General features: G+C 37.5%; 1 protein-coding gene across 3 annotated transcripts; it reads left to right on the top strand.

Annotated features, from left to right (window-relative positions):
- The first annotated feature begins 6,251 nt into the window (after positions 1-6,251).
- Positions 6,252-15,965, top strand: LOC130997739 (ethylene-insensitive protein 2.1). 3 transcript variants are annotated; one of them, XM_057923149.1, is made up of 9 exons: positions 6,252-6,456; positions 7,479-8,234; positions 8,873-8,959; positions 9,047-9,157; positions 9,239-9,451; positions 9,656-9,838; positions 9,947-12,583; positions 12,834-14,393; positions 15,683-15,965. In XM_057923149.1, the coding sequence occupies exons 2-8, from the start codon at positions 7,986-7,988 to the stop codon at positions 13,218-13,220; spliced, it is 3,867 nt and encodes a 1,288-aa protein (XP_057779132.1). In that variant the 5' UTR covers positions 6,252-6,456; positions 7,479-7,985; the 3' UTR covers positions 13,221-14,393; positions 15,683-15,965. The 3 variants fall into 3 exon arrangements, with proteins under 3 accessions (XP_057779132.1, XP_057779130.1, XP_057779131.1); XM_057923147.1 differs by having other exon boundaries at positions 15,587-15,965; XM_057923148.1 differs by having other exon boundaries at positions 15,577-15,965.
- The last annotated feature ends 1,270 nt before the right edge of the window (positions 15,966-17,235 follow it).

Raw genomic sequence — 17,235 nt, 5'->3', positions numbered from 1 at the left:
AATATTTATATTAAAATTACTCAAGCTCTTTATTCTTATTTCCCCCTTATAATAAAATTTTATTTCGAATTAGTATAGTGAATTAGTTAGTATTAGTTAGTTTACTTATTCAATATTGTAATTTCAATTTTAAAGATTGTATCGCTGTAATATTTTTTTCTACATAGAATTCAATAAAGAGACGAATTTTTATACCTTATTTTGATTGTAAATGTGTTAGAATTGTTTTTCCCTTATTGTATTTCAGTATTTAAACAAATGTAATGTATGCAAGTCATTTAATTTCATAAGAAAAAATACATAAAAAATATTTATAAGGTATTATATTTTTATTAAATTAACTTAAGTAATTTCAAGATTTGAAAAATATTTATAAGTTATTATAATTTTATTAAATTAACTTAAGTAATTTCAAAATTTGAAAAATATTTATAAGTTATTATAATTTTATTAAATTAACTTGGGTGATTTCAATACACTCAACAAACTTTTCTTAAAACTCGTGTCACTCCCTCTGATGAAGTTCGTTCGTGGACGGATGGGGTATTTATGTAGTCATTTTGTTTAAATACAAATTTCAAAATAAAGTTCCAATGCAACATCCAGATTTCGCAGAAAAGACAAGATTTGTTTCCATAAATAACATTGGTCAGTTCATTAAGTTTAATTTTATAATATTGAATGATGATGTTGCATTATTTTACTCGAGTTTTGATTTTTATAAAAGAATTATTTAAAAAATAATTTTATCGGAGTCGTAAATGTATACATGCCATGTAATTTGAATAAACATGACAATAATTATTTGTATATGCATCAATTTTTTTTTATTGAAACAATGTAGTCAAATGGCCATAATGAAGATTGAAAATTAATTTTTGGCCTCGAATCTTAAAATATCAAAACATGGCCATTAATTAGGTGGTATGCCTAATTGGCCCTTTTTACTCGGCCGCTGGGGTGATTGCTCGGCCGCTGGGATGATTGCTTGCTCGCTGGGGTGATTGCTCGGCCGCTGGAAACTTATGGGTGAGTTGGGCGCTCGCGGGGAAAAGCCAGCGCCCACTGCGCGTATGGCACTTAGGGTGTGTTTGATAGGGTTTATTATGTGAGATAGATAATATTTCTCACCATTTCTAAGTGTTTGATAGGCTATCTCAATAATCTTCCAGGCCCGCAAAAGAGGTGAAGCCCGCACCAAAATACTGTAGCATTTAGAAAATACATCCGCCCCACCCCACCGGATCGGTTTTCTCACTTTGAACAGTGATTGAGATTAGGTTTTGTGTTTCCAATTTTCTCCCTGAAGTTAGTTCAAAATCGGTACACAGCGAAGATGAGTTCTTCAGTCGAATCCCCTTGAATGTAAGATCTGCGAAATTGTTTTTGGGCATGCAAAGATTTTGTTCTCAATGCTTTCTCTTTCGCCAGATTTGTTTGCTTTTGATACAAATCTGAAAGGGGCGGTGGAAGCTTACCGGGAGGAGATAAGAGCTGCTCGCGACGGCGACAGGGAGACGGGACGCGATTTTATTTTGGGTTGGGGGCGACGGGAGACATGAATTTGAGGGTGGGGCATGGCGCCGTTGGAGGGAGGAAGGCTGCGAATATTTTTTTTGCAGACAAAGATGGGGGAGGCGTAAATTGGCTGAGGAAGAAAGGGTTGGGGTAGAGGGGGGAGGTGTCTGCACAACAAAGGGAGAAAGGGGTGGTGTGTGTGGGTGGGGGGCAGGTGTCTGCACAACAAAAGGGGTGAGGGGTGGGGTGTTACGTGTTCTACCAGTACTTTTTTTCTTTTTTTTTTCCCCAATTATGCTAGGATAAATTTTGTCATTTGTTGTAATAGTAGAGGGCATTCAGGTAATTTCAGCATTTAATATGTCTGTTAAATTATTTTAGCAGAATCTATCAAACATCTAATTCCAGTTATACATACATTATTTGGTGGCCATCAAACAATAATTTACTTAATTAAACTCACAAAACATGGATTAGTTATCTCTATATAATTAATACCTTCATTTCTATAATTCTCTATCAAACAGGCCCTTATGGCACTATTAGGGCGTGTTTGTTAGGGGTTACAAGGGGGTATTAGCTTATTTATCTCCCCTTATGTAGTGTTTGATAGAATTGCTTAATAGTGGCCTTGGCCCGCAGAAAAGCCAAGGCCCGCATATAATTCACTGTTCTTTCTAGATATTGGAACCAGCCTCCACCCCAAGTTATATTATACCGATTTGAACAGTAATCGGTATTAATTTATGATTGACAAATTTATCCTCCTTCAACCCAACTTCAAAAACAAAAAAATCGAAAAAATGGGAAGAAACGGAGGAGAGAAGAACCGAGAGGATAGCGACTCCGGTGTAAAATCAATGGTCGATATCGACCTTACTCGCCGGATTTCGGAATAGAGGCGGCGGACCATCTGTTTTGTGAGCGGAGTTTCAGTGAAGTGGGATGAACAGAAAGAGATAGAACCGATGAAGGTGTTGGCTTCGCCGGACTATAGGGCGGCGACCTCGCCGGATTTTGAGAAAGAAAGAAGGGGCGATTCCTTGTGAAGAAACTAGGGCTCGATTCCTTGAGCCTGTGTATTTTGAAATGAAGAAATTTGAGAAAGATTGAGAGAGGATGGACGTGGGGCTGGAGCCAGAGGCGATGGAAGGGCGATGACTCGCCGGTCCCTCAACAGCGTCGCCGGCGACCTCGCGTGGACCGGATCAGAAGATGGGGGCTCGTCCCTTTTGGTCTTGATTGCGTGTCTGAGAAGAGGGGGAAAAAAAGGAACGAAGGTAGCGCCGCCCGTCTAAAGAGGAACGGCGGCGACGAGAATTGAGAAGTGAGAGAGAGTTTCAGGTTCTCTTATGGAAGTAGAAGAAGAAAAAGAAGGGGGGGGGGGGGGGGCGGCTGTGGGAGGGGTTGGAGGTTCTGTCAATAAAGAAAAGAGGTGGGGTAGGGGTAGGGATGACACGTGTTTCTGTATCATTGTTATTTTTTTTAGTTTATTTATTTAAATATAAGGTTAAAATTATAATTTCTTCTTTAATCTAAATTTTAATCTTGATCTATCAAACAACTAATTCAAGTTATCTAGATTTTAATCTTGATCTATCAAACACTAAACTACATTACTAATTTCACCCAATCCATATTATTTTAACTAGATTTTATTTATCACTCTTTATCTCAAATAGCTATCAAACTAGCCCATAGTGCCATAAGTGCCATACACATCATTTTATTACTTGGTTTTATTTTGGATTTCCGTTGGCACTTATGGCACTAATAGTGCCATAAGTGCAAAACAAAAAACCATTTTAAACACTTCCCCGCAGGGTTTAGATGTTCCATTTAGGGTTTATATGTTCCATTTAGGGTTTAGATTATCCATTTATGATTTCTTGATTCTATTATTGTTGTTTCTGTTGCATGTATGACACTTATGACACTAATAGTGGCATAAGTGCCAAAAGAACCATTTTACTTGATTTTATTTTGGATTTTCGTTGGCACTTATGGCACTAAAACCAAAGTAAAATCTTGGCACTAATAGTGCCATAAGTGCCTAACCCGACCCGACACGCGATCCGTGTGCCTGATCCTACATTTTGGCTTGATTTTATTTTATGCTTCATTTTAGCTACTTCAAAATTTTACTCTTTTTTATTTGTGTTATTTTACATACAATTATTCTTTTATCAATGAGCAAGTAAAAAAGTAAAGGGTTCAACATGAGATATATGTCGTTCATTTTCAAAAATAAAATGTACATATAATTTTAAAATATTTAAATAGCGTACTACAAAATTAAACTCTTCAATTTACTTTTATTTTTTATTTTTAAAGAGAATCAATAATGATTCCCAAATTAATAAATCTAAATCATATTTGAAATTCAATTTTAAAGATATATATTATATAATTAATTAATTAATTATTTATTTATCTACAAATTTATATTAATATAAATGTCACCTTTACAAAATTATTGTTTAAGCTAGAGAGTTCTAAAATAAACAAATACAAGTTTAATCTTTTTAATTGCATTAAACTATTTCAACAAAGAAAATATGAATAAAAAATATTAAAAATGATATCTAATAAAAAACAGAAAAAATAAAATTAATATAAAAAAATGAATGAAAGAGAAGAAAAAAAGAACGGTGACATTCCAATAAAGGAAATAGGACAGAGGAGAGAATAGATGAGAGATTAGAGAGAAAACAAAATTAATTTGTAACTTTAAACGATAATGACTTATTTATTTTAAATTTATTTTTTTATAATTTTTTAAATCAAATTAAAGATCTCGTCATGTATTTAATTTAACATCCATATTAAATATTTTTTTATGAATTAAAAGTGATGATTTTTAAAAAAGAATCAAAATTAAAATAGATATGTGAAACAGAGAGAAATTTTGATGGGAAAAAATTTATGTTAGAACTCATATTTATATATTATATAGATTTGCTTATATTTTGATGTGTTAATATATTAAAGTACCCACTTTCTTATAACAAAAATAAATTTTACCCACTCAAATTAAAACTTAAAATTTTACCCATTTTTTTGTTGAATGGACTAAATTACCCTTCTATATAAATGGGCAAACCCTAATTTTATTTCATTCTCTCATTTCTCTCTCTCTCTACTCGCTGATCTCTCCTCTCTCTCTCTCATTCATCAACGCCTCTCTCTTTCTCTCATTCATGTATATCGCCTCCCACCTCCTCACATTCTCCTCCATCTCCGCCACGGGAGGCAGCACGGCGGTGGCCGCCGAGGGCGGCCATTGAGGCGGCGGATCGACTGGAGCACACAGCGGTGGCGGTCGAGGACGGCCATGGCGACATCGGCGTTGCCGCCGCACGTTCCTCATGGCAGATCGTCCCTCCGCCGCCGCCTTGGACTGGATCTCTCGATCTGTTCTGCCGCCGCCGCCTTGGACCGGCGAAGGTTCGATGCCGCCGTCACATCTCTCTCTCTCTCCTCTCGCTCTTTCTCTCATCGCAGTTCTTCTCTCCCTCTCGATCTGTTCTGCCGCCGCTGCCTTGGACCGGCGCCGCCCCGTCCTTCACCTACGCCGCCGCCTCAGTGCCGCCCTGCCCCGAGTCTGCATCATCGCCTCGCTCCGGCTCCGATCTGAAACCCTAGAAGTTCTTAAAAATGGTTAATTTGGTGATGGATTGAAAATGGAAAATGGTTAATTTGGTTAATTTCCTGATTTCCGATTTGGGGGAGTGGCAGGAGCAAAAAAAAAATGGTTAATTTGGTGATGGATTGAAAATTGATTAATGTTCTTGTATTCAAAACTAGATCTATAAATTCACAACTTAAATGTTCTTAAATTCACAAGTAACTTGAGGAATTCACAACTGAATTATGAATTCACAATTGAATTATCAGCATTGGTTGTGAATTCACAACTAAAAATAGTGTTGGTTGTGAATTCAAGTTTTATTGGTTGTGAATTCACAACTTGAAATAGTGTTGGTTGTGAATTCACGCGAATTCACAACTAACACTATTTATAGTTGTGAATTCAAACTTTAAAACTTGAATTCACAACCAATACTTGTTATTCAGTTGTGAATTCGAGTTTTAAAGCTTGAATTCACAACCAAAATTTATTTTGGTTGTGAATTCACTGGTTGTGAATTCGTGGGTATTTGTAAAAAATTTATATGCAAGGGTAAAATGGTCAATGTGGGTATTTTTTAAAGTTTTTATATTAGTGGGTAAAATTTATTTTTACTATATAAAAGTGGCTATTTTCAAAATCCACTCTATTTTGATTATATTTAATATTTATATTTATTTTTTAAAAATATATCGTTTAATTCGATGTTAGCCTAATTATTTGCTTAAGATTAAGCTGCACTTAAAGATCATTACGTTATTTATAAATAGCCGGACAAACGAAAAATTAACGATTCGAAACTTATCAAGCAAAAACTAGTATGTTTGAAAAATAAACTAGTCCAAAGTCTAGAATCAAAAAACAAATACTATAAAATAAAAAATCCCGAACAATACATAAAACAAAATCAAAATTTCCACGTTGAAGTCAGGTCATAAATGATTTTTTTTTTTCAGAAAGAGCAAAAAACTTAAAGAAGCTTTTTCTTGGCGGTCACCATTTTCTCCCTTTCCCCAAAGATTTTTACCATCTTCCAAACAAAGCCCCACATCTCACCCCCACCCCCACCCCCCAAATACCCCAACCCCAAGGCTTTGCACACACAAACATGTACGCAAATAATTTGTAGTATAAAATAAATGTTCTCTTCCTTCTCTATCTACACTCTCCCAGCTCACACTCCTCTTTATCTCTATCTACATCTCTCTTTCTGTATCTATAGTTTGCTTCTCCTTTTCATTCAGTAAATATGCCAAAGACTCTGATCTAAACTCTGAGCACGTACGACCAAAGCGCGACGCGAAAAGGTAAATAATTATGAGATTACGGTAATAAAGTAGGGAGAATGAAAAAACCCTAAATATCTGTGCTCACCTTGCTCCAATCTCTGTGATAACTACGCGCTTAATTGCGTGTAATGCGCGTGCTCAACTGCTTGCCTTCGGTGTGTCTACGGATTCGCAGCTTGTTTTGTGCGTATCTGGTTGCTAATCAGGTCCAGATCCATTGTTGGCTTGCAGTGAATTATCTGCATGATTGTTGTGATTATTTCTCAGCTTCTACTGAATGCAAGATTTCGGCTCCTGTTCTAGGTTTTTTTGGGTTCAGAGAGTTGTTTCTTGAATTAGGTCTACTTTGAGGCTTCTGTGATTTTCTAGTGGTATTAGTCGTCAAGTGGGAGATCTGTTACGTCTTAAGTGTGCTGCTGTTTGTCAGTTGTTGAATTTCGTCCTTTTGCTTCATCATCTTTCGTTAAGATGTTGATTTCCATTTTTGGGATTTTGGTTTCCATTAATGGCATGGCTTAGAATTTAAGATGGATTTTGATGGAGATGGTTACTTTGATTTTGCCTTTTAGGCTTCCATAAACATTCTTAATGGTGGCTTATGGATTATAGCCGAGTATCCTCTGTCCCGTTGTTCCTGTTCCTAATGGAAAAGAGTTCTATTGATGGTGATTTTGTCGATTTTGCATGTTTCTGGAATTTTCTGAACGATTTTACTGTTCATTTGGTGGGTGACCTTATAGCATCATGGGGTTGAGATTTGAATTTGTTAAACCATTTGTAGAAGGCGAGCATTGAATTTGGACACCAATACTGAGATCTATATGAAAGCTTTGGCCATTTTACTAAGTGTGTTGATTTATTATGCTTAGCTACTTGTTCTTTGTATGACTTCAAATAAGTGGACATTACTATAACTGTCAGTATTTTTCTTGTTTATATCACCTGATCATGTTAAAATGCTAAAATCAATAGGAAATTGTTCCCACACTGGATATCACATGTACATTTATTTACAAATATTTTGTTATTTTGGGGATCAGGAACGGCAAAGTGCAGCACGACGAAGTTTCAGCATTTTATATCTAACTGGGCTGCTGATTTTAATTGAGTTAAAATCCAATTTCACTTATTTGGGTACAGCTGAGCAGAGTTTAACTCAATCAGAAGTTATCCCGTGATATGAGAAAATTCTGATAGCTTAGGTCAACTATTTTGATATGGGCTTGATTGATCGTCAGCATGAAGATGGTTTTAGTTGGAGATTTAGTGGTGTCCAGATTTTTCTTAATCAGCATTGACTAACTAAACAACAGTGAAATTGGGAGGAACATTACACATGCTCAGTTGTGAACTGAAACTCCTCTATGCTGATGAAGTTATATTGTTGATTTCTTTTCAAGTGCTCAAAGGATTTCCTGATTAACTTCACAGTCTGCTCATCTCAAGGTGAAAGTCAAGCTTGGTTTTGACCTACTTTGCAGCTGCTTGACACTCTTGAGGATAATGCAGTTCGTCTTCTATTTCTGAATTACAAAAAGAAAAAAACAATGGAATATGAGACGCTGGTAACTGATTATCAGCCAAGAACTAGAGGGCGGGTTCTTGCTGCTATTGGACCGGTGCTTTGGATTGCTATCAGCTATGTAGACCCTGGGAAATGGGCAGCATCTATAGAGGGTGGTGCTCGGATTGGTTTTGATTTGTCCTTACTGGTGCTTATTGTAAACTGTGCTGCTATTTTATGTCAGTACCTGTCCGCACGTGTAGCAATTGCCACTGGAAAGAATCTTGCACAGGTGGTTTGTTTCCCTTCAACATTTAGTTTTTCATGACGTGGATAAGTTAATCTGTAACATTATTTTTCATTATAGCTAAAATCTGAGAAAACGGATGAAATGTGAAGTCGTGTAGGGTATATTCAAATTTGATCTCTTGCAAACATCATACAATCAAGGAGATTGACTGCTTTTAGTTTAAGGTTATCTACTTGAATATTCTCAAACATTCTTAAACTCTACTTGGATATACAACTGATGTAACTAGCTAGCTGTCCAAAATTATCTGTTTCAATTTTCGAGGAAATCCGTCCTGCGGAATCATTTTTGTCATAAATTTTCAAGACAATAATCATCATTCTGATAACTCAACTTGCCTGAAAATTGGTCACTTTTCCCTTTGTCTAGTTGGCGATCTTGAATAGTTTGACTATATTTAGTTAGGATTACCTTAGTCTCCAAGTTAAAAATCATAAACTGATAGACATCATCATTCCCATTCCTCTTCATCAATGCTTCTATGTAGTATTTTTTATAAGCCACGAATTGTATCAAACTTCTTTTTAGTGCTATATATTGTAGAGCTTCATAGAATTTCTTATGCTTTATAAACCCTAAAAAAGAATGTGAACTTACTGTTGTTGTTGATGATACCGTAGATTTGCAGCGAGGAATACAATGATTTGACATGCATACTTTTAGGAATTCAAGCAGAGATCTCAATGATTGTGTTAGATCTCACAATGGTAATTTTATTCCTTCAGAAGTTAATTTGGATAGTTATTACTTCTAACATCCTCTCTTTCTAATTGTACAAATGTTTCTTCTGGTAGATCCTGGGCACTGCTTATGGCCTCAATGCTGTTCTTGGAATCGACCTATTTAATTGTGTTTTCTTGACTGGCTTTGATGCAATCCTGTTTCCATTTCTTGCTAGCTTCCTTGTAAGTTTATATGCTTAATTCTGCTATGATTCGTTAATTGGATTCTTGCAATATATTAGTTACGGTGCAACTATTTTCCAGGGAAATCCCAGGGCAAAGATCTTATCTATATGCTTGGCATGCTTCGTATTAGCATCTTATGGCTCGGGAGTTTTAGTAAGTCAATCAGAAAGCTCATTTTCCACGGGTGGGATTCTTAATAAGTTGACTGGAGAAAACGTATACACACTCATGAGCATCGTTGGAGCAAATATCATGCCCCACAACCTATACCTCCATTCTTCTATTGTACAGGTCTGAAATTTGTCTCTCATATGGTAGCATTTTTTGTTGCAAATATATGCTTTGAGCCTATTGGAGCTCGCTAATACAATGCTTTTATGGTTCTATAGTCTCATTTATGTAAAGTGTTTTTAGTTCCTGATTCTGTGAACTCTTGGTAGTTTTATTTACTGATTTTGTGAACCTATGCTAATTTCGCTTAACTTCTTTTTGCAGGGTGAGGGGCGAATAGACATTCCTAAAGAGGCACTGTGTTATGACCATTTTTTTGCCACTTTATGCATCTTCAGTGGCATTTTCCTGTTGAACTCCATGCTTGTGAACTTGGCTGCCAATGTGTTTTATAGTAGTGGAATAATTTCGCTCACTTCACAGGATGCATTATCATTACTTGATCAGGTTGGTAGTAGGAGCCGCTAAGTGTTGTCTTATCCATCATTTTAATGCACTTTTTGCTGTTTCTGGTGTATTTCAGATGGTATTGAAATTTTCTGGATGATGATGCAGGGATTTCGAAGTACGTTAGCTTCAGTTGCTTTAATATTCATTATGTTTGTCTCCAATCAACTTGTAGCTGTATCTTGGTGTCTTGGAGTTGGAAGACAAGTGACTACCCTTGATTTCTTCAGATTGGAGATTCCTGATTGGCTTCACCGAGCCACTATCAGAATAATTGCCATAATTCCTGCACTTTTCTGTGTTTGGAATTCAGGAGCTGAAGGTATATTTCAACTCCTGATCTTTACACAGGTTGTGGTTGCTCTTCTGCTTCCATCTTCTGTCATCCCTTTATTTCGAGTGGCTTCCTCCAGATCGATTATGGGAGTATACAAAAATCCTCTTCTGGTGGATTTCTTTGCTCTAGCCTCCTTTATTGGCATGCTGGGTTTAAAGATTGTGTTCGTCATTGAACTGGTATTTGGAAGTAGCGATTGGGTTGTTAGTTTAAGGTGGAACATTGGAAGTAGTGTGCCTATTTCATATATCATTCTTCTGAAAGTTGCTTTTGCCTCCTTATGTTTGACGCTTTGGCTGGCAATTACCCCATTGAAGTCTGCAAGTTCTAGTGTAGATACACAGGCATTGAAGTGGGATGGTAAAGTTGCTGTGATTGATCCATCTGTAGAGAGAGGCCCAACTGAAGTTAGTGAAGTCCAACATCAATTGGAAAAGTGTGTGGAAAAGCAGGAAGCTGCTTTATCATCTGAGAGATTCTCTGGGAACCATCAGAACTTACGGACTCCACCTCCAGATTTGAATTTGCATGAAACACTTTTGGATTCTGAGATTAATCTTGAGCTAACTACAATTCAGGAGAATACATCTGATGTTACATTTTCAAAGGCTTCTCCAGGTAATCCTGAGGCACCAGCAACCGTTTCAGAATCTGCCTTTCCTGGATCTGATGTGATTAGTAAAAGTGAATCATCGCTTGATGGTGACTTGAGCGCAGAAACAAAAGACATGGTGGAGAAGACGTTGAAAATTGAGGGAGATGTCCAGAATGAGAAGGACTATGAAGCAGATCAATGGAAGCCTCAGGAGTCGATCAAAGATGTTTCTGAGAGTGGCCTGTCTTTGTCTTCTGATGGTCCAGGGTCTTTCAGAAGTGTTGGTGGAAAAAATGATGATGTAGGAAGTGGTGCGGGAAGTCTTTCAAGAATAGCAGGGTTAGGTCGTGCTGCAAGGCGCCAGTTAAGTGCTATTCTTGATGAATTCTGGGGACAGCTGTTTGATTTTCATGGACAAGTTACACATGAAGCCAAGGCTAAAAAATTGGATGTTTTGTTGGGGGTTGATTCTAAGGGAGATTCGAAATCATCTTTGGCTTCAGTTAAACTGGAAAGCATCAGTAAAGATACTACTGGATATATCCCATCTCCTGGTGCTAGAGGACCTGAGCTTTTAAGAACTTCTAGCTTTTACGGTTCCTCAATGCAACATATTGGACAAAGTAACATTGCATCACCTCTTGGGGTTCAGCAGGGGTCGCCAATGTGGTCTAATCAAATGCATCTAATAGATGCATATGTGAGAAATCCTAGCCACAATACCCTTGACAATAGTGAGAGGCGCTATCACAGTGTGCATATCCCATCATCATCTGATGGTCATGATCAACAGCCAGCAACTATTCATGGTTATGACATGGTATCATATCTGGGTCGAATGGCTAAAGAAAAAGGTTCTGATTATCAAAAAAGTCAATTGGAATCACTAAAACAAACCTCAGTACCCTCTGTTAAATCGAACTCCATAGATTCGTATACTCGGCCATCAGGGCAGAAGCCACAAAATGGGTTGCGCAAGCCACCTGGTTTTCATAATATTCCTGTTTCTGTGTCTCGAATCAATTCATTAATAACTGAGAGACCTTTTCACGATATTAGTTCTCATGAACCCGTGGATTACAACAATAACTCGCCCAATGTGAAGAAATATCACAGCTTGCCAGATATAACAGGACTTTATATCCCTCACCGAGATTCCTCATCGGATAAAAGCTCTCAACGGGATAATTCTATGGGCTACGGGCAATCCATTAGCCGGCCAGCTCGAGGGCAGATGAGTTCAAGTGCTTCTTCATGGGTTGGTACTGCTTTAGGATTTAATGAATTTTCTCCTCCAAAGGTTTGTAGTGATGCTTTTTCACTGCAATACAATTCGGGTTCAGGTGCTGGTTCGTTGTGGTCTAAGCAGCCTTATGAACAATTTGGGGTAGCTGATAAATCACCGTCAAAAATTCCAGAGGCTGCATCATTGATTGAAATGGAAGCAAAGCTTCTGCAGTCTTTCAGAAGTTGCATCATGAGACTTCTGAAGTTGGAAGGATCTGATTGGTTGTTCAGACAAAATGATGGAGCTGATGAGGACCTTATTGATCGAGTAGCTGCAAGGGAGAGAATCCTTTATGAAGCTGAAACTAGGAGTGTAGACAGAAAGCTTAGTACTGCTATGAGAATCGATGAAACAGACCTGTCAAAGTTTATGTCAGTTCCTGATTGTGGTGATGGATGTGTTTGGCGAGTAGATCTCATTCTAAGCTTTGGGGTTTGGTGCATCCACAGGATTCTTGAACTTTCCCTCATGGAAAGCAGGCCTGAACTTTGGGGGAAATACACCTATGTACTAAATCGTCTTCAGGTAAAACTTTACTAATTACTATATATGCTCCTGAAAATTTTGTTCACTCTGTTATAAACTGGTTACAATGAGTTAGACTGTTTCTTATTTATTTAACAATTTTTTCTTGGTTTTGCGGACATTCTTTGGTTTCAGCTTTACTGATGGATAAATAGTGGAGCACTTGTAATAGTCAATCAGTTACATAAATTTTATTCTTCCTTGTCAGTAGTTTTCCATTTTGATTCTAAGTGTATGTTCTCTTCTGTAGGGGATTATTGATCTAGCTTTTTCAAAGCCTCGTTCACCAATGGCACCCTGCTTCTGCCTTCAGCTTCCTGTTGGATACCAGCAAAAGTCAAGCCCGCCTGTTTCAAATGGCAGCTTGCCACCTCCTTCAAAGTTAGGCCGGGGAAAATTCACGACTGCAGCAATGCTTCTAGACATAGTCAAAGATGTTGAACTTGCTATATCTTGCCGCAAGGGGCGAACAGGCACTGCAGCAGGCGATGTTGCCTTCCCTAAAGGCAAAGAAAATTTGGCATCTGTTCTAAAAAGATACAAGAGGCGGTTGTCAAATAAACCAGTTGGTGAGAAGGCAGAAGTGGGACATGGGATGCGCAAGGCAGTTAGTTTATCATCTCCTCCAGGGTTGTAGCCCATGTGTTAAGTTCATAGGCGCTGGGATGAATATTCGCATTGATTCTGGAGGAGATGCACTCAGCTGCTATGAACTAGCAGTCAGTCCCCTTTCCCCTTCCCTTGTGTATTAAAATCTTCACTGCACTTTTAGTTTCCTCGGTACTTTGGTCGTGTATACATAGGATGTAACTGTGGTGGTCGAAGGAAACGGAAACGAAAACGAAAACGGGTAGAAGAAAGGTGGAAGTATATTTCTATTGAAAGTGGAATCTAGTTTTAACTTTACTTGGGCATACTAACTGCTCCAGTATATAATTTCTCCTCCAGGGTTGGGTTGCTTTACCTACTTCTTTGGACAGAGAGTGCTGATGCAATATGCTCATGCGTGTCTATCCCACTTCACATTTTGTAATTAGTCACTAGAGGCATCCCCAACTCCTATGTTCAAGATACAACCAATGCCTCTATTTATGAAGTTGCATCATTTTGTCAAGTAATGTACTCTCTCTTGATATAATTCATGACCCTTGCCCTTGCTTCATTTATTAAATCACCTAAAAAATACGATGCTGCTGCTACACTACTGGAGATTAAAATTTGTGCTGTTTAAGTGTGGCATCGATCCGATCTTGATTAGATCCATTGGTTTTCTCACCAGATAAATATATATGATGAATATGACATGTAGTTGAGAGAAATGAACACTTGACATAGACATGATTTGGAATTTCCTCGATGTATCATTTTTTCTTCCACACTATTGAAGATATATTTGTAGATTAGGTTATACAAAAAAGATTGTAACCCAAGTCCTAACTCAACCCAATTAACATGATTCCATGCCCCATGTCGTATGTTGTTGACCTTATCGCAAAAAGAGATAAGAAATGGGTGATACATCATTATTACTACTCGATCTAGTGATGGCATCGCATAGGCTTAACTAGCGACTTTTATTTAATCGTTGATTTTGTTGTGTCTATTTGCTACACTTCCTTGTTCATCCACAGCAGAGGACGAATAAGAATAAAACAAAAAGGAAACAATAAAGAAAGAAAGCCCTTTTGCTTAATTAGATTGCAAATCCACTTTAGGTTGGCGGTGCACAATTCAGCATCTCTCTCTCCCAAAATTGAGCTGCGTCAGTTGCAACTGCTTAGGAAATTACTCAATTAAGAACGTTCTTCCGGTAAGCTTTCACAACTGTTCTCTGCAAAAGCTAGAAAATGATCATTTTCTTTTATTTTTCTGCCGCATGAACAAATACTTTGTGTTCATCCCCCTCGTTTCCATTTCTTTTAATTTGTGCCCAAATATTCTATCTCTGCGTGTATATATATTTGGAAAAGATTTAGGCATGAGGAATCCAAACACTGAAACCAGAAACTACAGTTTTTGAGGAAAGGTGGGTAGTAGGCAGGGACGGAGCCAGGAATTAATTTCGGGCGCACCCGAGAATTTTTTTTTTGGGCATTCTGTATATTTAAGGTATTTTTTTATTAAAATACGAGCATAATACTAATAATAACGAACAATATTTTCATAGATTATATAATTTCAATATATCACAAAACTTTTTTTGGACATTCCGTATATTTAAGACATTTTTTATTAAAAGACAAGCATAATAATAATAATAACAAACAACATATATGTTCATAGATTATATATTTTCTATATATTATAAATTAGTTTCAATACATTATAATTTTTTTTAGCATTTCATACATATTAGGCATTTTTTATTAAAAGACAAGTATAATAGTAATAATAACAAACAATATTTCATAGATTATATAGTTTTAAATAACGGAATTATCCTTAAATTAAGTATATATATGAGAGAATATAATAACCAAATACTCTTTTATAAAACAAAATTATTTTATAATAGGTATAAACATATATCTATATATATTTGAAATTAAAAAAAAAAAAAAACTCAAAATTTGGGAGGGGGCTCTAGCCCCCCCTAGCCCCCCCTGGCTCCGTCCCTGGTAGTAGGCTACGTGTCTCTATGGCTTATGAAGCACAGGAAGCTTTCCCCGTTTGGATAAGAAATAAAAATAGTGTATTTTTTTTAGCAGATAAAAATTGTAGACTTTATCACAATAAACATATGAGAGGGTGCGCTCTAGGCATCTTGCTCCCATTACAATTGTTGAAAAGGCATCGAGCATGCAACAAAATGACACGAAACTTTAATTATTTTAAGAAAATATTAGAGATACGAAAAGTAATACTTTAATTTTGAATGTGAAGATAAATGTTGTGTATTTTATTATTCATGATGAAGATGGTGTAGTGTAAGCGCGAATCCCAAATTAAATATTGAGTGTTCCACTTTACAAGTGCAATAACACTTGTGTTAGTGTTTTGAAGATTTTAGAGGAGTTTGATGGGGTACGTGGTGGTGATTTCTCTGCCGGTGATCTTGTTCTTCTCAATTACTGCGATTGCATGTTATCTGTTTGGTAGGGAGAGAGGCCGTCGTCAAGCTGCAAGGCTTCCTCAGTATGTTGGGCCGCCGGTTCCGGTTCCGGCTCCGCCTTCGCCTCCCCACAAGTAGAACTTCGTTACTGTACTCATGCTAGTGAGTGCTGAATTCAGATTTCTTCATCTTTCTGTCTGCGAATTTACCAACTCACTTTGTATGTCTATAATAATATAGAAATAGCACATTTTTTGTGAGTTTGTCACCATATATACATACATTTAAGTGACTTTGGATAGTTGATTTTTTCAGCTACAAACTTCAAAATTTACTTTTTCTAGCCATCCTTGACTACACTTGAATCGAGTGTCGCATGAGCCGAGCTCGAACACCAAGATAAAAGCTCAAATTGAGCTCGAGCCGAGCTCGAACACCCGAATATTTAAACGAGTCGAGCTCGAGCCCGCTGATATTCGGTTCGACTCGGCTCGTTTATATCCCTACTCGTAGTCCTAACACAAATCTTAACTTTCATAACTCGTCATCACTTTCTAATTAGATTCGCAACACCCAATTTTTTCAAAACTCAACATAAATCTTGAAAATCATTTTCTTGGCTGGGCATTCGAACAAGGCAAAATCTTGTGTGCACCCGGGTGTACCATACACCCGGGTTTCACCCTACCCGCCCCAACTTGATCTGGATCCCCTCTAATTAAAAAAAAGGAAAAAACGAAATTAAAATCAGTAAACCCAGCATCCTCTCTTTCCCCTCCCTCTCTCTCTCTCGTTCTCTCCCTGTCCCTGCTCCCATCGTTTCTCCTTTATTTTCGGCGAAGTCCACCGCCACCATCGGCATCTCCGTCTCTCGACGCTCACTCTCCTCTCTATCTCTCTCATTCATGCCCGACACTCTCTCTCTCTATTTCCTCTGCTCTCTGCGCACAGTCGCCGTCCGCCGCTGCACATGCAGCGCCGGTGGCCTTCGCCGCCCCCTCTCACCGCTACCTCCTTCTCCGGTGAGGATCAGTGCCTCTCGCCCTTTCTCTATCTCATACACAGACTAAGCCCTAATTTCTCCTATTTCCTCTCTCTCAAATCCGACGCTTGGAAAAGTTGGAAATTTGTGGTAGTGATGATTTAATTTACTGGATGAGTGTGCGACATTTGAAAAGCTTTAAAGTTGCAACCTTTTCGAAATTGGAAAGCACAAAAATGTGATTTAGGAGATTTTGTAACTGCTGCTAAAATGGAGTTTCTTGAAATTGAATGGAAATTTGAATAAAGTTTCTTTGATCTGTGGGGTAGGGAAAAATACTCGGATGAAGAAGATGAAGAACCAAGGATTTGTATGGTTTTGAGCATTATAGAAGTTCCAATTTATAAATGGCTTTCTAGTTTTTGTTTCTACCTTGCGAATTTCAGTTGTAGTAGCTTTTGGTGGTAGCTGCAATTAATTTAGAACTATACAATGGTGTCATTTATGATAGGGAATAGGGGTTTATAATTTTGATGAGGGTGGTAGGCGGCAGCCGCCGCATACAGCAGCCGGAGAACGGTTGCTGGTGGCGGAACAGCTAGTTTCTTATGGATATGG

The sequence above is a fragment of the Salvia miltiorrhiza genome, chromosome 8, assembly GCF_028751815.1.
Source record: "Salvia miltiorrhiza cultivar Shanhuang (shh) chromosome 8, IMPLAD_Smil_shh, whole genome shotgun sequence".
In the NCBI taxonomy this organism is placed as follows: Eukaryota; Viridiplantae; Streptophyta; class Magnoliopsida; order Lamiales; family Lamiaceae; genus Salvia; species Salvia miltiorrhiza.
Note: the sequence above shows the minus strand (reverse complement) of the source record. Positions and strands in the feature narration are given on the sequence as shown.